Source organism: Apteryx rowi, unplaced genomic scaffold (genome assembly GCF_003343035.1).
Source record: "Apteryx rowi isolate R43461 unplaced genomic scaffold, aptRow1 scaffold_567, whole genome shotgun sequence".
Classification (NCBI taxonomy): domain Eukaryota; kingdom Metazoa; phylum Chordata; class Aves; order Apterygiformes; family Apterygidae; genus Apteryx; species Apteryx rowi.
This window is the reverse complement of record NW_020450835.1, coordinates 469,005-489,690: the sequence shown is the minus strand read 5'-3', so window position 1 is coordinate 489,690 and position 20,686 is coordinate 469,005. Positions and strand designations below refer to the sequence as shown.

The 20,686-nt window shown below is 48.3% G+C and overlaps 2 protein-coding genes across 3 annotated transcripts; both read left to right on the top strand.

Moving 5' to 3' along the window:
• Positions 1–238: 238 nt before the first annotated feature.
• LEPROTL1 (leptin receptor overlapping transcript like 1) lies at positions 239–5,418 on the top strand (the record flags this gene model as incomplete). Its single annotated transcript, XM_026082095.1, has 3 exons — positions 239–351; positions 1,703–1,889; positions 2,978–5,418. Coding segments are annotated over 3 exons (417 nt in total), but the record flags the coding sequence as incomplete, so codon positions are not given.
• A 353-nt stretch (positions 5,419–5,771) lies between these two features.
• Positions 5,772–20,066, top strand: SRP72 (signal recognition particle 72). 2 transcript variants are annotated; one of them, XM_026082117.1, is made up of 20 exons: positions 5,783–5,954; positions 6,827–6,947; positions 8,763–8,886; positions 9,687–9,830; positions 10,620–10,731; positions 11,882–11,913; positions 12,326–12,328; positions 12,537–12,661; positions 12,752–12,809; positions 12,999–13,130; positions 13,408–13,536; positions 14,036–14,108; positions 14,716–14,780; positions 15,767–15,862; positions 16,385–16,488; positions 17,088–17,165; positions 17,843–17,980; positions 18,234–18,271; positions 18,610–18,769; positions 19,796–20,066. In XM_026082117.1, the coding sequence occupies exons 1-20, from the start codon at positions 5,837–5,839 to the stop codon at positions 19,968–19,970; spliced, it is 2,025 nt and encodes a 674-aa protein (XP_025937902.1). In that variant the 5' UTR covers positions 5,783–5,836; the 3' UTR covers positions 19,971–20,066. The 2 variants fall into 2 exon arrangements, with proteins under 2 accessions (XP_025937903.1, XP_025937902.1); XM_026082118.1 differs by lacking the exon at positions 12,326–12,328 and having other exon boundaries at positions 5,772–5,954; positions 19,796–20,052.
• The last annotated feature ends 620 nt before the right edge of the window (positions 20,067–20,686 follow it).

Below are 20,686 nucleotides of genomic sequence, written 5' to 3'. Positions count from 1 at the left end.
CCCCCCCCCCGCCGGTGCCTTCCCCTGCCCCCTTCGCGGCGCTTTCGCTGTTCTTGACGGAACAAAACTTCTCTGGGGCGTCGCCCGCGCCGTCGGCTTTGAAATCCTGAAGCGCTGGGTAGAAACTGCGCTTTGCAAGCGGCCGAGCGACAAGCCCGGCCCGTCCCTGGCGCTCCTTTGATGGCAAAGCTTAAATCCTGCTCGCGGGTCGTGCGTGGGGCTTCACGCGGTTTACTGAACCGGCCTTTTGCTCTTGGCTTGTGTTTTCTTTGTAGCTTTGATCAGCCTGTCCTTCGGGGGAGCAGTTGGACTCATGTTCTTGATGCTTGGATGCGCCCTTCCCCAATACAAGTAACGTGCACACTCTTCGTGTTCCTCGTTCCTTTTTGCATGTCTCTGATTTCGGAATAGGTTGGTTTTCATAATTAGCGAGTGATAAGCCCTATGTGCGGAGGCAGCATTTTTCCCCCCTCCTTTCTTGTGCCTTCCAAAGTTTGGGATGGTCATCCAGGACTTAATTCACTGTATAAGTGAAAGCAACAACAGTTACCTTACCAGACTTGGATACAAACCGTTAAAGAACGCACTGACCAAACATGTTTCCAGTATTTTCCCTCTCTATGGCAGATAAACTAATAGTATCTGCTGAAGTAGGTAGCACRTATGTATTATCAGGGAAGTGAAGCGTTTGCATTTCCTGAGTAGTTCATGATATTTGGGCTGTTGGTTGCTATCAAAGGTGGACCCTTGGCTGTTTAACACACCAGGTAAAGTAGCACSTAGAACGATTGCTACGGCTCAGCTGTTGTTGGTTTTGGTCTATTGTCTCCTATCCCCTAATTTCCTAAAGGAGTGGGGCATGTCAGGCTTATGGCTTTTGACCAAGTGAGTGCTAGTTTTAAAGAAAATCTTCCAAATCTATGTATTTAATATTAAAAATAAAATAAAAATACCCTTTGTTAGTCTTTGCGTTAGAGGCTGTGGATTACAGTTCTCTACTTGTATGACTAACTTTCTTATGCCAGCTCTTGTTTGTTATAAAACTGGTGCTGGTGAAACGATGACTTAGAAGGGAGATCATTGTGCAGTCATCCTTAAAATAAAGCAATCAAGTGTTTATTTAGAAATGGGTATCTGCCTTGGTGCGTCTGAGAAATCGGATACTGGCAAGCTGCAAACAATAAAAGAAAATGTTTCCAGATATGATGGTGCAATTCATGCAGTGGTGGTTGCCCTCAAAAAGAAAAACAATTGTATCAAAGGTCTTGATGCCTGATGGCTGCTGAATATTTGCTGAGAGCAGTACTCTGTTCTGTGTATGTGCATTCAGAGTTTACAGGCAAAATGAGCTAAGAAATGCAGCRATCTCTGCAATTCTTAAGTAAATCTGGCAGGTTAAACATAACAGTTAAGCTCATCTTGCTAGACGTTACTGGGTTTAGGCCTGCTCAGTGAAACCTTGCTCTGTGAATATCCTGCTAATGAGTTCTCTACTGCTGCAGTTGAGGTCAACTGACGGAGTTCCCAAACACAGTGCGTTGGATTAATGACAGCTTGTTCCAGAGCAAAGGATTTGCTTTGCCTGGGCTTGTGTCCATCTTTCCCCAAAGCTGAAGCTGGATGGGGAAAATACCTTACACTGATGTTAACGAGTAGGAAGTAAACTAAGTTAACTTTAACTTTTTTCTCCTTTCTTTTTCAGCCAGTACTGGCCACTGTTTGTTCTGTTTTTTTACATCCTTTCTCCTATCCCGTACTGCATAGCAAGAAGATTAGTAGATGACACAGATGCTACRAGTAATGCCTGCAAGGAGCTAGCAATATTTCTTACAACAGGCATTGTTGTCTCAGCATTTGGGCTACCTATAGTGTTTGCCAGAGCAGAACTGGTTAGTAATGTTTCAATCTCTGAAATTGTTCTTTGCTAGATAACTTTGTTCTTTATCGCTTGTATTGAAGGTAAAGCTCTGAGGCACTAAGCAACTTTTATAAATACGTACTTAAGATGCTCGCAGTGGAAACAGAATAAGAGAATTCTTTCCGCAAGAAAGGCTAATACCAGCAACAGAAGCATGGCAAAAAAGGGGTGCTTGCCAATTGCTTTACATGACCTAGGAATAAACCCTAACATCYTATATACGCAATGCAAAGACAATCAGGTAGAAAATAGCAGTGTGAAAACTTAACAGGCAAGTAACCAAAGGTAGAAGTGTACAGAATAYGTGAAAGATAATTTATGAAATAGTTGGGCTAAGAAAGTAAGAATAAACAATGCATTTTGGCACTCGTCATAAATGACATGGAGTTTTCTTTTCTTAAGCCTCCAAGTTATCATTATCTCTTTCTCATTATATGATTTAGTTTTATGTCACTTAAACCCCTTAAAAGATGATCTTGTTTGCTGAAACTCCTCAGAGAACATTACTAGATCAAAAAACCTGAAGTGTGCTTTTGTAAAATCTCTTTAGGCAAGAACAGTCCARACGATCTGTTTGAATGCCTGACACCCTTTGACTTTGACAGARTTTTGAGCAAACTTTCTTGCTCTCYTTGGAAAACRAACACTCCCCTCCTTATTTTTTGTTACTAGGATTTTTATATTTTAAAGGCCTGCGTCCTTAGCTGTCTGTTTAAATAAAGTCGTATAGTAGGGTTACCAGGTATAGGTGGTCTGCAGTCTTGTTTGAGGCTGTTGCCTAGCCTTRCTTAACTGTTGCTGGATGTTACAGCAAAGCAGCTTGCCTGCTAGCCAGCACGTTGACCATTGCTGGAAGGAAGCGCAGTGCTCTTTGGCCAGCTGTATGAATCGGTCAAGTCATTTTGGGTAAACCCAGCCTCCTTGGCATAAGAACAAATAGCGAACCTTGCCTCACGGGTTTGTTGCTCAGCTTCTGTCTATCGCGACATCAAGGCGTTGCCTTTTGTCTTGCCTCTATTGAGTTCGCTGCCTACCTAACTAAATTCCCCTTGTTCACAGATTTACTGGGGCGCGTGTGCACTTGTTCTCACAGGGAATACAGTCATMTTTGCGACGATCCTAGGATTTTTCTTGGTCTTTGGCAGCAATGACGACTTCAGCTGGCAGCAGTGGTGAACGGAAGACAGAACTCTCACAGACACCTTGTCATTCAGCGGCCATCCATACAAACGGGAGAATGGGCAACGAGGAGAAGTAGCGTAGCAAGCCTCTTGAGTATTCTAGCTACTCCTTTGCTCCTTGTTCGTTCTGAGTGTACCACTGTTTTGCTGATGGATTTCTAGGTTTTATGAAGTGGGGAGACGGCTGATTTCACTTTTACTTACAGTATATTTTTAGGTGCTCTCTTGGTTTAAAMTTGTCGTTCTTGTTCTGTTTTGTGTTTATGTAAAACTTTAAAGCTGGAACAAGAATGTTTAAATATGCTTTCAGAGAAGATTAAAAGCTTTAAGTTTAGCAGTAAAACTAAGCTTCAGAAAACTTTATTTTTTGAATATGGTGATTAAATTATGAYGCATAAAAGCTGAAGTGAGGTAAGAGGTTGTGCACCACCACTGTCAATTAGCAGATACGTAGATTGTTACTCTATTTCGGTGGGTACAATGCAGGGAAGTACCAGTTGTAGATTCTTCTGCTGTTCATACCTTGCTATGCGTGGTGAATGTCGATGACATTCATTTAAAGAGAAGGCTGAGGAGCAGGCAGAGTTACTTGGGAAAAATTCTAAATGTTAACATCGTTAGAACTTTTACCTGCTTTGTTTTCAACTTTTGTGTGAATGTGACATGCAAATATTCTGTAAATTTATCRATGCTATGACATACAAAACTAAATTGCATTGTGGGGGAAGGGAAAATAATGTTTAAATTCCATTTTGTAATCTCTTTTGAACTGTTTCTATTTGTAAGTGTTGTATTTCTGGTCTCTTACCACCACAAACGTGGTAAAATGTTCATTTATGGAAATACTGGTCTGTGTTAATTTGAAGCATATACAAAACTCTTCCCTGCTTCCCCTTTTTAATTTATTTTATACATAGTATATAGAGAGTAAAACTGCTTTTCAAATGTAGATTACACTTGTTACATGTTTAACTTGCCTAAGAATGAATGTTGGTTTTTTTTCTTCCACACAATGCAGTTGATGCATGACTTTTTTGCAAGTCGCTGACTGAACTGATTTCACTGACTTTAAGTTCTCATGCACTATTTGTTAATACTTAATGTTATGTCTAGAATTGTAGCTCTTGTTCTGTAAGATTACACACACAACTTCAAATATTTAAGACAAATTGTCTGCATACCTCTCAATTGTCTGAATCTTTTATTTTAAAGAAATCTGCCATCGGACATTCCATCACGAGAGAGTTGATGAATACCAGGTAACCGGGTTTCATTGTACCACATACAATGATAAACCTGACCAAAAATGCTTCTAACTATATTTTTATCCAACTTAAAAAAAAAAAAAATCTAGAAAACTTACTGTGCGTGATTAAAAGCTAAGGATTGCTTAGATCTGCTTAACAGTGCAGCCGTATGAAAAGGCATAGAATAAGCAGGTCTTAGCTGTATTTTGTTTGTAATATTTCTGTGTGCAGATGTAAACAAAATATAAAGCTTGAATATTTGAAGTCAGAGATAATCATGGTAGTTACCTATGCGATATGTTCAGGGAATTTATACCAGCAAGGAGGGGTGTGTTTACCTACKCTTGCTACTCTACTACTGTCATCCTGTGTATAAAATAAGGGGGAAATTTTTATCTTGTATCTGTACTGCTAAAGGAACAAGTAGGTGTCAAGACCACAGAGCAGAAGCGAGTCTTTGGCGGACAGCRTTTCAGCCATAACTAAATGCCTCACCAAACTGTCTGTGTTGATGATGTTGGAGGGTGCCTCAGGGCTGTAGAATCACCCATTTTATGAACTTTTTTCAATGTGACTTGTGCCCCCCCTTCCCCACCCCCAACATAGTAGATGCTTTTGAAAATTTTCTGAACTAGTGGCTAAATGTGCAGTCTCTGCCCTTGCAGAGGACTTGGACAAATCTTTTTTTTTTTTTAAATCTGTTACAGACTCTTGTGGACAGAAGCAGAGTTTTCTTTCTCATTCCCATGCTGCTAACCTGTTTGTCAGTGTGATGCTACTGTCCCACTCGCGGGGCCCTAGACCCGTCCATGCAACGGCTATGCATTTTTGTGCRTGTTAATTGTGTTCACAGCATTATGTTCTTCAGCTTGCACACCGACTACATGCAGCGTTGCTCTCATTTCCGAGCTAGGCACCCGAGAGGTATGATCTTTCGTTTAATACGCACTGRGATAGCATTACCATCCTTCTGTGGGGAAAATTTTGAACAATAAAAATTTTAAATAGCGGTCCGAGTTCTGCATATTTAATAAAAAAAATACTCTAATAAAAGAGTATTCTGTTTAAAGTATTAATTGTTCTTTTCTTCCTTTCTTTGATGGGGTTGTCACTCCGGTTGAAGAAATTTCCTCGCGTTATTCAGTAGTTCTTAGGTGTGTTTCAGTGTCCGCGTCTGAAGGTCTAGGATCACCCTAAAGGAGCGGAGGATGTAATCCCAGCAGACTTCAGCAATCGGCGCTGCGCGGTGTCTGAAAAGCTCGGCTCTTTCGGCTGAGGCGGTTTCCCAGGAGGGAGAATGCGGACAACCGCCGGCTGTTAACGCGCAGACGTTTCGGGCGCGGTTCGCAGGCGGCACCAGGCAACGCGCAGCTTCCGGCGGCCTCGCCCCCTCCCTGCTCCTTCCGGGGCGCCGCCCCTCGCGGCCCTTCCGCTTCCGGGCCAGCGCCGGGCGCCGCCTCCCCGCCGCTACTACGCGGCGCGCTCCCAAGATGGCGGCGGCCGGCGGCGGCGGGGCGGCGGCGGCAGCGGCGGCGGCGCTGTGGAGCGAGGTGAACCGCTGCGGCCAGAACGGCGACTTCGCCCGCGCGCTCAAGTCCGTTAACAAGAGTGAGTCGGCGCGCGACACCCCCCTTCGCCCCCGGCTCCGCGGCGCATGGGCTCGTCCGACCCCCCCCCCCGTGGTCCGGTTCGGTCCGGTCCGGCCGGGGGCGGCGGTGACCAGTGCGCGGGGACGAGCCCTGGGGATATATATATATATAAAATATATAAATAAATAAATAAATAAATATATATATATTTTTTTTCCCCCGGGTGGTGCCTTAGCCTGCATATGGCGTGAGTGACTTCTGGCTCGCCCGGGAGCAAGGGTTCGGGTTGACGTGTTGGCCGTCCGAAATGGTGCGGCTCCTTGTGAGCGGCTCGGTGTTTTGGCTTTGATGTTTGCTGGGAAGAGGGGCCGATCTCCTGTCCCGACGGATCGCAGAGCGGGAACCGCGTACAAAATCAGCTACCTGTTAAACCCACTTAGCTTTCCTGCTCCTTCCTCACTGGCTTCTGTTGGCAGCAAAGCATTAGCCTGTAAAACACATACCTGCCTAGATCCGTACTGTTCTACTGCATTGGGTGCAGTGGCCATCTTCTTCCAGAATACGCTTTGCATGGAGCCGAGGCAGGTTTGGCACCCTGTTTTCCGACTGGAAGTGAAATGCCAATGAAAGGTTTGGCCAGGTGTGCACAACTCTTCAGGTGTTTTAGCACAGTGGTCGCTTAGGGTAAGGTCACTGCTTACGCTGCGCTCTTTTATATTGGCGGGGTTCATTTCACATTCTGAACCGAAGCCAGCCACGCTAGGGCCCTTTTAAATTGATGCGACTGCTCTCTCTGGGGTTTTCCAATTTGAACAACGTATGGCTCTGCTAACAAGTTCGGGTGTCTGACGTTTAGTTAGCGTGTTGCGTTGAAACTGGTTTCCCCTCCAGTACTGCAGATCAGCAAAGACGATGTGACTGCGCTTCAGTGTAAAGTGGTGTGTCTTATCCAGAATGGGAGCTTCAAGGAAGCCCTCAGTGTAATCAACACCCACACCAAAGTGTTAACCAGGTGAGTCGTGTCATGCTGCACTCTGCAAAAAAATGGAACTGTGAGTCCCTGAGAAGCTGGAGGGGACTGGTGGCCAGCAGTATCAAGARCAGGAGGTGCTCTGAGGCAGTGGAAGTGGGGTTTCCAGTGAGACACGGAGTGCCTTTAGAGATAATCTGGGTCAGTCTGAGCCTATCTAACAGCTTGCTGCTACTGTTGAAGGAAATGTCCCTAATCTAGTTTTCAGACACTTCCATGACCTGATTTTGCTTGTCAACCTGGGTGAACGCCAGGGCTGTTCCAAAGGAGAGAAGGGATCTCGTGGCAGGGTGAGGAGAGGAGGGAGAAGCCCTTGTCAGYGGTAGTGAACTCTTCGTTTTTGCTTGGCTGTTTCGTCTGACTGCTCCTGGGGTCCTTTCCTTGCCAGCCTGAAGGTATTACTTCAGCTTTTGGGATGGCGTAGTTCTGTGTGCATGTTTAGAAGATCAGGACCTTGGAGACCACTCAGGTTTGAGAGCAAATCGAGCTTCAGCCTTCCTGGTTGTGTCATTAAGCAGACTCTATAATTGTCTTCCTATCAGTGATCTTCTTTGTGCAAAGACTAGGATGAAAATTGCCACTCAGTAACTGCGTGGCAGCAAAATTTTTGCATTAAGACGCTCAGGATTTGCATTCTAGTCGAGGAACAAAAACCGCAGAAAAGTGTGTTGTGGTATCAGAGTGAGGAAACACTTCCGTGCTTATATTCACACCTGGGGTTATAAATAAAAAAAAAAGTTAGTTTATTCAAAAATTTCTTCTTTCTGGGGAGGAAGGGGTTTGTTTCAAGTTTGTAGCTTGTTTTTTAATGTGTGTTGGGCAGGAGGAGTAATTTCTGTAGGTTCAACTGGCTTCAGAGTTCTCCCTATGATTCCTTTATCTTCTCTCTCTCTCTCTGTTCTGCAGAGCAGGAAGAGTTGTGGCTCTTGCAGTTTGCCCCGTCCTGCACTGAGGCCTGCCCCCTCCTTTGAATTCTTAATGCTATTCATTTATTGTCAGACCCCCCCCCCGACTTAGCTGTGCTGAGAACATTTTAAATAGACAGAGAAATGGCTGGTGACAAGCGGCTGTTGCTGCATTCCCAGCACCAGTGCTGAGCTAAGGGAATGGAGCGGTAACTCGGGGGATAGCTGGAACATAGTTTGCAGGACTCCGCTTGATTGATAGCACTTCTCTGCTGGTGTGAATTTGGCTTTGAAGCTGATTTCACGTTTATATCAGCGAATCCTTTTGTTTCAGTTCTACCACGCTGATATTTCAAAATAGGTTAATATTGCCATTGGCTTAATATCAGACTATCAGACTGTGTTTTATCCCGTTTTCCTTCTCTCTCTGTGGGACATGGTTATGTGTATTTGAAAATTTGCAGTAACAACCTTTCGTTGTAGCAATATGCCTTCTCCTTAAGGAGTCACATAATGAAGTTTGCTATTATTTTACCTTTAAGCATTTGACTCATGTAATCAGTAGGAGGTCTGGGAAATTTCTGCCTGTGTAAAGAGCAGATTTGAAATGCCAGATGTCTGGAGAGACCAGAAAAAGGAACCTCCTCTTTAAGCTGGAGTTCTGATATTTCTTCCCTGTTGGATACAAGCCAAGTATAAGACACTTTCAGTGCTCAACAGATAAATAGTTCAGTGTTCTGGGATCAAGTGCTCGGCTCTGGTGTTTGGGCCCTCTGGGAATGTAGCAGTCTGTAACTAATTAGGACAGCTTAGGCAGGCACGTTCAGGTGGGTGAACGCTGCTGAACGAAGACTCCAGGTGCCTCTTTTCAGCCTTTGTGTTGTCCTCACAGTGACATTATTGCCTTTGAGAAGGCCTACTGCGAATACAGGTTGAATCGCATTGAAAACGCCCTCAAGACCATTCAGAGTGCCAGCCAGCAGACGGACAAACTGAAGGAACTTTAYGGACAAGTGGTAATTACAAGCTCCTCTTCCCAGTGGCAGTTTCACATGCTGGATGTCCTSTCCATGCTCTGGTGTGGGGCAAGCAGGGGGGCAGGATTTCCTCCTCTGTCCGGAAGGTTAGGAGGTGTGCAGTCCCCACCTGCTCCAGCTTGGGTGAACCTCAGTTACCTGCTGCTGCAGGAAGAGGCCTTCCCTCATGGCCGCTAAACCAAGGCAGTGCATTCATGACTTCCTCTCCCCTCCCGGGTCTGACCTGGTGTAGTTTTAGAAACCAAAGGGACGGGGGATGGAAGAGGGCTGACTGGATTTGTTTGTGGTTGAGCCCTCCGCTTGCATCAGATACCTGTCCGGGAAGGTCTGTGGGACTTGACATCTCAGGTTTTAGAGGTGAATCAGAAGAGAAACTGTTTTTCACCTATGGTTTCTCTCCGGTTGATCGAAACAGTTTCTTTGAAGAGTTGGCTGTCCTCTCAGTAGCACGGAGGACTGTTCATTTAACCTCAGAGTGAGATGGTCTAATCTGGAAAAAGCCTGKCTGAGAACAAAATTGCGTAAGGTGCTTCTTTTAAAAGAAGCTCTTTTAGGAGAAAAAAACTGTGCAGTCTGTGTCCGGGTATCTGCTGCCATTGCTTGAGTCCTGGCAAAAATCATCTACAGAGCTTGCCCTTAAGGCTGAATGCGAATATTAGTAATGCTGAGCCTAAAACATATAATACTCTGTTAGTGCCAGTCCATGGGGAGGAAGGAGGCTGTAGTTGCTGGCATACACAGGGCAATACTCTTCTGAAGACTGTTCCCTTTTTTCTCAGTTGTACAGGTTGGAGCGTTACGACGACTGTCTAGCCGCGTACCGGGATCTCATCCGTAACTCCCAGGATGAATATGAGGAAGAGAGAAAAACCAACCTTTCTGCTGTTGTGGCAGCACAGAGCACGTGGGAGAGAGTGGTGCCGGTAAGCGTGTGCTCGTATGTGTGTGAGAGCAAGAGCCAGGAGAACAAAGTGTCTGGAGTCCTAGATCTTTAACAGGAGAGAAGTGTTTTCCTGACTTTTAATGACCTCTGAATGTGCTGGAGATCACCTAGGGGTCTCCGCTATATTGATGAATGAATGTGCTTGTTGGTCTGTGGGCTAGTGAGCTATACTTGGTCACTGATTTCCAGGAGAGTCGTCTTAGCGGCTGTCTCAGCAAAGCATGAAGTACGTCTCTCTGAGGCTGGGTTAGGCAGAACACCTGGGGTGACGAGCGCTTTCYTCCTCCTCGCTGTGCTCTTGCTCTGGGTAAAATGAACTGCCCAGGTCACCCAACCAGGCTGAGGAACATTTTTGTTAAAGAGCAATGCAGATTTTAGCGTCAGAGATCTTTGTCCTCAGAGACGTGCGTGGCGTGCTCAGTTTTCCATTCAGTGCTCTGGATCCTCTTCCTAGTTCTCCAGAGCAGCAGTTCCTACCTGTCCTCTTCCAGCCTAGGCAATGCCCAAGTTCAGGCCGGAGTTCAGCTGCTGCCTTGCTGATTGCCCGGGGCTTTGCTGGGCGCTGTAACGGAACGTCCTTTACGCCGTGACTGACTTGGCAGATTCCTGCCCTTCTAAAATTGCCTCTAAGTGTAGCTTTCTGTAGCAAATCTGACTTTGCAAGGAATAGCTTGAGTATTTGTGAAGACTGTAGCTTGTATCTGCTGCCTGTCAAATCTGCATAGATCAGTTGGTATTTACGCTGTGTTGCATTTGTTTTCCACGCTAGGAAGATTTGGGCCTTCGAGAAGCTACCTACGAGCTGTGTTATAACACTGCATGTGCGTTGATCGGGCAAGGAAAATTGAATGAAGCGATGAAGAAACTCCAGAAAGCAGAAGGTAAAAATATGGTGAGGTTGGAAGGATTGGTATTGGTATTGTGATTGGTAGTTTTGTTCTCTATACGCCCACTTCGAGAGAGAATGAAGTTTTGACCCTCAATTTAAAAACTGACCAAAAGCAGGATTTGCTGTAGATTTCCAGGTGGTTCCTGCCAGGATTGGTGTGTTTGTAGAAACATTTCTTTGCAAATCTTTTCTAGAGCCACACTGCATGTGGCATCTCCTGGCATTCTCCCGGCCTCCTGATTGGGATTGAATTCCTTTGAGCAGTTTTTTCRAAGTGGGAAGCAGATACGAATAATCTCTTCACATAAACCTAAAATGTTTAATCTAGTCCCAGTCCTAGTTTTGTTATTCAGTATATATAAAAAAATACTGTATTGTCTGAGTTATATATAAAATTAGTACAAGCAATAGATGAGCTTTTTTGTAACCTGGATTTTTTCCTGTAGGGCGGAAGGGGGATTTTGCATGTGTGTGGGGTTTTTTTTTTGTTTTTTTGTTTTTTAAGGGAGCAGGGGGGAGAGGATGAATTTCTTCATGATTTATTTACTTTTGCAGACGAATAGCTCGATTCTGTCCTGAATTTGGTGATAGCACAGCAGGTCTCCCATACACCTAATTTCTTGAGCATGTGTAATTTCTGGGATTGATGAACCTGTGCGCTGTACTGGTAATCCTCTGGAGAATAAAACAAGTGATGTTCTGGTGAGGGCCATGAGGAAGTTAAGAAGTGAGTGGTATCTGTGCTGAAAACTAATGGAATTGCTGCCCCTAAAGGAAGGTGCAGTCTGAATATTCCAGGCTTGCAGCACTTCCTAACCATAGCGGTTAGTAGTCACAGCTGAGTGGTACCTGTGTAAAAGATGTGGAACTAGGTTTAACGGAAATTATTCAGGAGAGGAAACCAGTGCGCAGCTGTGCTCTCGGAAAGCAGCTCTGGGACAGACAGTATCTCCCGTGTATTTGATGTTTCTCCTGCTTGCATCATTCTGGCTGGTAATCCAGCGTGCCCTGTGACACTGCAGCAGTCTCAGGTGTAACATCTGCAAGGGACACGTGTGGTCAGTCTGTGCTCCCGTATGCTTCTAGACTGATTTTTCCCTAAAGCCTTCTAAATCAGGTTCTTCGTTTTTTTTCCCCTCCAGAGCTGTGCCGCCAGTCGCTCTCGGAAGACTCTGTAAGTTGCTGACGTTCCGAAAAGCGTTTGCTTTACACGGGGACAAACAAGCGTGCGGTCAGAACGCGTCAGACCRCAGGCAGGCAGCAGCCGGAGCTGCCGCGCGGCGCTGCCCCGCGATCGCGCTGCTGCTCGTGCCAGCTCGCAAGGCTGCGCCCCGGTCGCGGCTGTTGCGGGAGCGTAGCGCTGCCGGCTGGTCGCTGCCGCGCTCCTTGCGCCGTTGCCCGCGCTGGTGCGGGCAGCCTCGGGGCAGGGTTGTCTGAGGCCTCCCTGTGACCCCTCCACGCTGTGGGTGAACCTGCTGGGTACGTGGCGGGAGACTTGGGGGATTCGTACCCCCTGCCGCTGGTGTGCTTCGAGCAGAGGAAAACATAGAGCACAAGTTGAGGGCATCTGCACGCTCTCACAACAGCGGGTGAGGAGTTTTCCTCTGTCCTGGTTCAAGCCGGATAAGTGTGTATTTGTGCTGTGGCTGCAAGGTTCCCCTGTAGTGGCTGGTGTTCTTTGCTGCTAGTACTATGCAAGAGAGTTCATAACATTTGGAAGCAAAATGCTGAAGTCAGGGGAAAAGAGGTGAGATTGCCCCCCCCCCCTTTTTTTTTTCTGCCTTAATTTTCCTTCAGGATGTGACTGAGGAAGACATCGAGGCTGAACTGGCCATTATTCATGGACAGATGGCTTATATCATGCAACTGCAGGGTCGTACGGAGGATGCTCTACAGCTCTACAATCAAATAATCAAGTTAAAGTAGGGGCTTTTCTAAAACAAGTGCTCATTCTTCCAGCTGTAAAGAGACCTCTGTTTTATAGCAATGTGCTTTCTTTTTTTAATCCGCAGGCCAACAGACGTAGGACTGCTTGCTGTCATTGCAAATAACATCATCACAATTAACAAGGTACGGAATTACCTGGCCGCTTTCAGCGTGGGTCTTCCTGGGCGTTTCTCAGCCTGTTTCTGTGGTGCTGCGAGGGGAGGGGGCATGACTGGGAAAGACTTTTTCCTAAAGCAGAAGTTAAACCACAGGCCCCGAGACCTTTTCTTGTTCAAGCAACATCRTGAAACTGATGATGTGCAATTTCCGCAGGACCAAAATGTCTTTGACTCAAAGAAAAAGGTGAAGCTGACCAATGCRGAAGGTGTTGAGCATAAACTCTCCAAGAAGCAGCTCCAGGCGATTGAATTCAACAAAGCTCTGCTGGCTATGTACACTAACCAGGTAGGGGAAACTGATCTGCAGGAGCTGGCTACAAATTTAGCACCTTCCACAAGAACTTGGCTAGGCGGAAGAGGAGTGTGGGGTTCTTAGACGCAGCTGAACTGCCACCAARAAGTCTTGTTCTTAGCCCTGCGTGCCCCTTTCAGGCAAGCGTCGCTAGCGGCTCTTCTTGGGCGTAGCTGGTACATCAGCCCCGTTCCTGCTCTCCTTGGGAAGGTCGCTGCGTCAGGYGCTCGCAGAGGTTGAGCGAAGCGTGTTCTCTCTTCCTCCCCCTCAGGCGGATCAGTGCCGCAAGCTGTCAGCAAGCCTGCAGTCGCAGAGCCCGGAGCATCTGCTCCCTGTGCTGATCCAGGCAGCCCAGCTGTGTCGTGAGAAGCAGCATGCAAAGGCTATCGGGCTTCTGCAGGTAGGTGAGGGAAAGCGCTCTTCTGGCCCGTCTCCCTTTAAACTGGTGCTGTCTGCTCTCTTGCCTGCTGTTTCACTTGGTTGGGTTTCAGTTTCTGGGGTTACCTGACCATGCTTGTTTTGCTTTAGTTTAATGCTGCTAGAAAGCGCTTACACCCAACTGAACTATACTGCTTTTGAAGGGAAATAGTTCCCTTGCACCGTTGGTTTTTGTACTTAGGAAGCTGTAGCAAGCTTCTTCCAGGACAAGCAGTCCACTGTGCTGCTCCGCTTCCAAGCAGTTTGCAACAGCTTCATTTTGGAGGGAGTGGGTGGCCTGGTACTGAAATCTGAGAGCACAGTGGGCCGCTGCTGTTTTTCGGGGCCCTCTTCTGCTCCTTGCCGAAGCCTGCTTGTGCTGGAAAGCTTCCCTTGGCTCTTGCCAGCTTCGGTGATACGGCTCACCGGAGCAGCTGCCTGGTGCCCGCGCGTGTTGAATGGTTCTTCCCTCTGCCTCGCAGGACTTTGCGGACCAGCACCCTGCCAGCGCGGCCGAGATCAAGCTGACGATGGCCCAGCTAAAAATTGCTCAAGGTATCCAGTGTCCTCTGCGTTGGGAAGTGTCTGCACACGATCATGATGCAAGAGGGAAGAAAACCCAGGCTGTCACTGTTGTGCCAGGGGCGCAGAGCAGAGATACTTGCAGTCGGGCGTTCTGTACAGGAGGCTGTGGCTGGATAGAGCTCATGTCTTAGTGCCTGGATGTCTGCTCTCCACAGATCCCCGGAAGAGCTGACCACAATCTTTGTGAACGATCGGGCTGAGTCTGTCTTGGGCCAGGGGATGTCTTGGGAGCAGTGTGGGGCTCCCTGATAGTACCATTCCTGCATACAGTCAGGCAGCACAGCGTTGTTCCCAAAAGAGAAGAAACTGCTTGTAAAAGGTTGCTCCTGAACCCTTGTGGGAGGTGGCAGAGRCAGGGAGGAGGTCTGTTGACTGGAAATCGAGGTGTGGAGGTCTGTCCCTTGTTCCTGGAAATGAGAGACATATTTTGAAAAAAAGGGGATCGTTTTGTCCCTGATGTTTTCCTGTGGCTGCAATTAGCGGAAATTCACAGGCTAGTGTCTTGCCCTGCCCGTCAGACAGGGTGAAGTGTTGTCATGCCGCTCAGAGCACGCTCTTCCCCCTTTCTCTCTCCTAGGCAGTGTCACCAAAGCCTGCATCATTCTGAGGAGCATAGAAGAACTGCAGCACAAGCCTGGTATGGTAAGCAAAACTCAGTCTGAACCGCATRAGGCTTTCCCTTGTAGAACAGCTTTGTATCGGTTGCTCCATGCTGCTCCTTTCCTGTGGTTTTCCCTTGAACTGAATGTCTGCAGGGAATTTGAGCCCATCTTCCTTGTCTTGGGCAAAGCTGGGGRTATAATTTGCATCAGGTGGCCTGACTTGGCTGTAAAAGTACTTTGTCTGTCAGCACAGATGCTCTTGACCTGCTTTCCCACCTTCTCACCATCCCCCAGACTTGCATGTTGCCTGGATTTACTCGTGTAACATCACTGAAGCAGCTGCTTACGTTGTACGAGGAGTCGGGAAGTTTTTGAAGCTGCTTTAGGACAACAGGCATTAGGGAGAAGATCCCGCGTGTCCCATCCCCACCGCATGACCCCTATCTGTACCCATCTGGCATTCAGAAAAGCCTGAGGGCCTTGAAAATGCTCGYGTGTACAGCCTAAGCCTCTTGAGCGGGAGCTGACAGTTGTAGGTCTGTTGCACTTGCACGTGCGCATGGTCAAAGTAATTTATGGAGGCAGTCAGCGATACCAGTTCCTTGCCCTGGATCATCTCCAGCTGTGACTTGGGTATAGAGCAGACAAGTGGTGTCTGCACCTCATCTCTTTAGCACTGGTTTCTTTTTTTCCAGGTTCTTGGGGGAGGAAACGGGAGAGGAAATGCTTGTCACTTGACAAGACTTGACTATAGAGAAGGTGCCAGGCAAGGAGGCCCTTTCTGTGAATGCTGCCTTAAGGTTGTACTGCAGGAGGAAGATTGGCAGGGACATTTCTGTGGGAGGGACCTGGTTAGGAAGGTCTTGCCTGGCTATCCCGTCTGTCACCACAGCTGTTTTTTAGGGACACTGAGCAGGAAGCTTGCACTGGCTCCATTTTTAGGAAATTCCTTAAATTACTGCTGACTCCCTGGCTACAGACAACTTGCTTGAGGGTCTGCTAAAAGCTGCTCTTGCATGTTTGCAGGTATCTGCATTGGTGACAATGTACAGTCATGAAGAAGACATTGACAGTGCCATCGAGGTCTTCACGCAGGCTATCCAGTGGTATCAGCAGTTCCAGGCAAGTCGAGTCAGAGGATGCAGTGCGCAAGGCACTAAGTGCCTCAGTCTTTTCTAGCTTGTCCAAACTCAGCTTCTCCTGCTAATGCGTAGTCCCAGCAGCTCATCCAGTTGGGATTTTGGAGACCTGCGAGCTCCTGGTTGTTGTTTCTCTCGTTCTGTGGCAGGCTGCCGGTGCTTGTTTTGTTATTGTTATTTTGTTATTTTCGATGTGTTGCAAGGAGGGAGCAGCAGCTCCTGCTGTTTCTGTCGGATCAGGGGAGTGGGGATAACGGGTGCTCAGAGGCAGCGCTCGGAGCCTTCTGCCTGCTYGCGGAGCTCTGCAGAGCAGCAAGCAGTCGTGTGTCCCAGGCAGTCCTGCCTCACGTCCTCGAGCGCAGAGACGGCCCTGCTTTCTGCCCGACAGGGTGCTGGGCTCCGTTCTTCTGGGTCAGGTCTCCGGGACTTGGGGTATTGGAGCCAGCTAGAGCTGGGCTCCATGCTGCGAAAGTGAAGAGCTAATCACGGCTGCTGTGTCTTTCAGCCAGAGTCTCCCGTGCATTTGTCGCTGATAAGGGAAGCTGCCAACTTCAAACTGAAGCACGGCAGGAAGAAGGAAGCAATCAGTGACTTGGAGGAGCTCTGGAAGTGAGTCGGGGAGTTGCTGAGAAGAGCCTCGAGACCTCTGYGCAGGCTGTCGGGTGCCAGGTGGTGTCTCACGCAGCTGGGTGACTGGCAGCCCTCCGTTAGAGCTGCTTTTGCCCAGGGGCTCCGATGCAAAGCCCCATTCAAGAAGGGTGGGGGCTCATTCGTTTGATCTGTAGCTGATGTTCACTTGAGAACCTGGTTGGCTGGTCTCAGGGGCCTCTGTGTACAGCAAAGGTTGCTTTGGCTGCTGAGCTCTGTTGTTTTTTGCAGTGCTGCATAAACTGTGGATGTCCAGTTTTTCATTTTATTATCTGCTTGACGGGATTTTTGAGGGGGGACTGTTAATTCCCTTCTGCTAGCGGGACCTGAGAGGTTTTCCTCCTTGACTGCCTGCTTCATGATACTTTGGAGACCTCTCCATCCCCCTCCTCGTCCATGTCAGTGACGTGTGGCGATGTGCTCTGGAGGAGACCGCAGACTGGCATGTCTGTCCCCGGACATAGCAGCTGCGCTGAGGCAGCCAGTACTGCATACTGATACCAGTATCTTGGGGTGAGTATGTGCCTTGGTGACCTGATCTTTCTTTTCTTACTCCAAAGGCAAAACCCGAAAGATGTGCATACTCTGGCACAGCTCATCTCTGCATACTCCCTCGTGGACCCTGAGAAAGCTAAAGTGTATCCTTTTGATGGTCGTGTCTGGGGAAAGAAAGAGGTGTTTTGGCTCCCTGGACTTCAGCCATGTGGCGGATTTGGGCCTACTCTCATCTGAAGAAAAGTGAGGAAGGTGTCTAGAACAGCTGTGTGTCCAGGCCGAGTCTTCTGGAGCTGCTTTGTTTACTAACTGTGGTTTGATTCCTGTGGGATCCCAGGACTATTTTGTTCTTGGACACCTCCTCTTTGAGGAGTGGTATCTTAAGACTAGGAGAAACCAAAACTGGAGGTCTTCTGTCTTTTCTGTTGGAAACTTAGACCTGTGGTAGTAATGCAGGACTGTGCCCAACCAAACATGGCTAAGCTCTTGCTGACCCAAAATACCAGGTTCCCATACAGCTTTTTCCCTCCTCAGCAGCTTTCAGAGGAAGTTGCTGCTTCTGTCCCCATCTCAAAGAAGGGAAAAATGAGGCAGTGGGAAATTAAGCAGCTGATCCCAGCATGTGCAGTGAGCTGGTGAGAGCTGGGAGTAGCTCCCTAGGTCTGTCTGGTTCTGTGCCACCAACAGGCGGAGTTTGTTCAAGCTGGAGTTGCCCGTCTGCATCTGTTCACGCAAAGCTGATCGTTGCCCTTCTGTGCTTGCCCCTTGCTGCTGGCTTGTCCGCTCTCCCGGTTTGCATCCCTGAACTCCCCCTTTGCAGTCTTAGCAAACACTTGCCTTCCTCGGACACCATGTCACTGAAAGTAGATGTGGATGCGCTGGAGAACTCCCATGGAGCAACTTATGTTCGGAAGAAAGCTGGGAAGCTCGCTGGAGACAGCCAGCAGAAGGAGCAAGGGTAAAGGGCGCTGCTTTGGTCATTCTTTCGGGTGGCAGAAGAACCTCGCCTGGCATGGTGGGGGTATCGCTGTAGAAAGGAGGCTGGTGGAATGGGAGCCCYGTAAGCACCTGCGGGAATTTAGGCAGCAGCAAACTTAAGTTCTGAGAGAGATGAGAAYGGTTCAGCTTCTTTCAGAGGTGGTTTCTGGTTGGCTTGTTCACTGTGTCTGTGCTGTGTCACAGCTGCTGTTTCCCCTCTTCTTCCCTTTTAGGCAAGGGGATGTGAAGAAGAAAAAGAAGAAAAAGAAGGGTGAGTTGTGTTTCCTAGCCATTGGCAAGGCACAGCTCCAGAGAGCTGACYGGACTGTTTCATCCGGTAGCCAGCCCTGAGCACCCTGGCACTCTTCCCGGGAGCTGGAGCTCTTTGCTTGGGCTGGGTCCCTGTGAACCCAGTTGTTCATGATAACTTCTTCTGAACGGGGCTTTTCTCCACAGAAGTGAGAGCAGCACCCAGATGGGGGTGAGGGAACATGTTGTGGTTTGCTGGGCTCTGCACATCTGGCTACCGATATCCCATGTGTATCCCTTGTAGATGCTTCTCTAGTGTGTTGACCCCAGTCTCGTTTCCTTGCACTGGCTGTTCTGCAGGAAAGCTGCCCAAAAACTATGACCCTAAGGTAACCCCCGACCCCGAGCGGTGGCTCCCGATGCGAGAGCGTTCATACTACCGTGGGCGGAAGAAGGGCAAGAAGAAGGACCAGGTTGGCAAGGGGACGCAGGGCTCGACGACAGCTGGCTCCTCTGAACTGTGAGTACCCTTTGCAGGGCTCAGTGCGGGCCGTCGGCCTTGGGCAGCCGGGAGGGCTGGGTTTGCGCTGCTTTCCTCTGGTTCTGTTGCCTTACCAGTCCTGAGTAGMACAGGTGAAGCTGTGTGTTGTCGTTTGCACCTTTTACCAGCCGCTCTTCCAGAATATCCCCAAGAGGTCACTGAAAATCAAAATAATCTGATAAGCATGCTTGAAGCCAGACCTAAGGTGCAAATAAAATTCCCATAGTCTTTTAATTGCTTTTCTTAGCTTTGAAGATGAGATGAAGTACACATGTCCGCTCTCAAACTGTGTGCTCTTAAGTCTTCTGGCTGTTGGAGAGCTGCTAGCCATGATTTGGGGAAATAGTTATGCTTCCTTGTAACGTGACACYGATTTGAGCTGGAATCAAGGTTTGCTGCTGTGTATGAGGCCTGACAGCAAGATGGTGACTTGCTGGGTCTGGGAGAAGGATGCGCTTTTTAGAATAACACAGGGAATTGCCARTGCTGGCTGATGCAGTTCCCCTTTATACAGCTCTCTTCCAAAATGAGAGCACGAGAAGCCTTTTGTGGGACTGTTGGCTTGAGCAATGCTTGTAAGGAAAGGTGGCGCAAAGATGCCCTTGTTGTTAAGGAGCAARGAAGGATATTGGAGTCACCCTGCCTAACGGGGGGCCTGAACTGGTTCTCTTGCATTGCATGAGCTGTCGCCCATCTATTCAAAAGTGAGTCTTGCTTTTTTTGTTGGGGACGTCTAATATTTAGTGAACATCAGAGTTAGAAGGTAATTGCCTGCCCTTTGAGACGTATTTCCATCATCTGTCAGCCCTTCTATATACCTTGGAGCTCATCTAAGATGAACAAGGTTTCTTGCCTGAATGCCCTCGCGTCCATGATGCTCTCTAGATCTCATGGGGCAGCTGCTGTTTTTAGCTGTCAGCTTCCTGCCCAGCTGTCGCTGAAGTTGTCCGTCTTGCAGGTGGTTGTGAGCCTCTGTGGCATCTTTTTCTCTGCTCTTTCCTGCAGGGATGCCAGCAGGACTGCCAGCAGCCCACCTACCTCCCCTCGGCCTGGCAGCGCTGCAGCTGTATCAGCCACAAGTAACGTCATCCCTCCCAGGCACCAAAAGCCAGCTGGGGCCCCAGCCACCAAGAAGAAACAGCAGCAGAAGAAGAAGAAAGGGGGCAAAGGAGGGTGGTAAAAAGCAGGGAGCGTCGCCTCCCTCCCTCGGTYGAAGATGCTGGTTGCAGAATAAAGGTCAAAAGCAAGTGGTGGCCAAAGGCTCCTGGCATCCAAAGCTCTGTCCTGTCTATCGGCAGTCTGGGGGGAGATGGGCAGGTATAGGCACCATGATTTGTTGCCTTCCTCACGCTTGCCCCCGCTGCGGCTTGTCTTGCTCCAGCTCTGCCTGCGCAGGGAGTGTAAACCAGAACAGGGAGCCAGGATGAGTGTGTTTGAGGTCTGCTGCATTTCCTCCTCTCGAGCAGACGGCCTGGGGTGTTGGATGCAGGAGTATCCGAGGTGCTGTCAAAAGGGCGCCAGGCTGGGGGAAGGGATCTGATGCTCTCGCTTCAGCTAATCTCAAATGAGCAGGGAGAGGGTGGCRTAGACTTCCGACAGGTCAAAACAGCACCTTCAGGGAGAGTTGTCAGATGTCGTCCTAAAAGATAAAGGTTTCTGTGTCTGAAAGAATTCAAAGCCAAGGCCTGAAGAGGCTGGAAGCCAGGGAAATGTTACTGTGGATTGAAAAAAAACCCAACCAACCAAACAGGTCAAACCTGACTGAAACGCTTTAAGCAGATAGAGATGCTGAGTTSTGACACTGCTGGAGCTGTGACCAGGCTACCTGAATGGTGCCCTGACCGCTCGCCCTGGGGATGTGTCCCTGCCTTGGACCGGTCTGGGAGCAAATCCCAT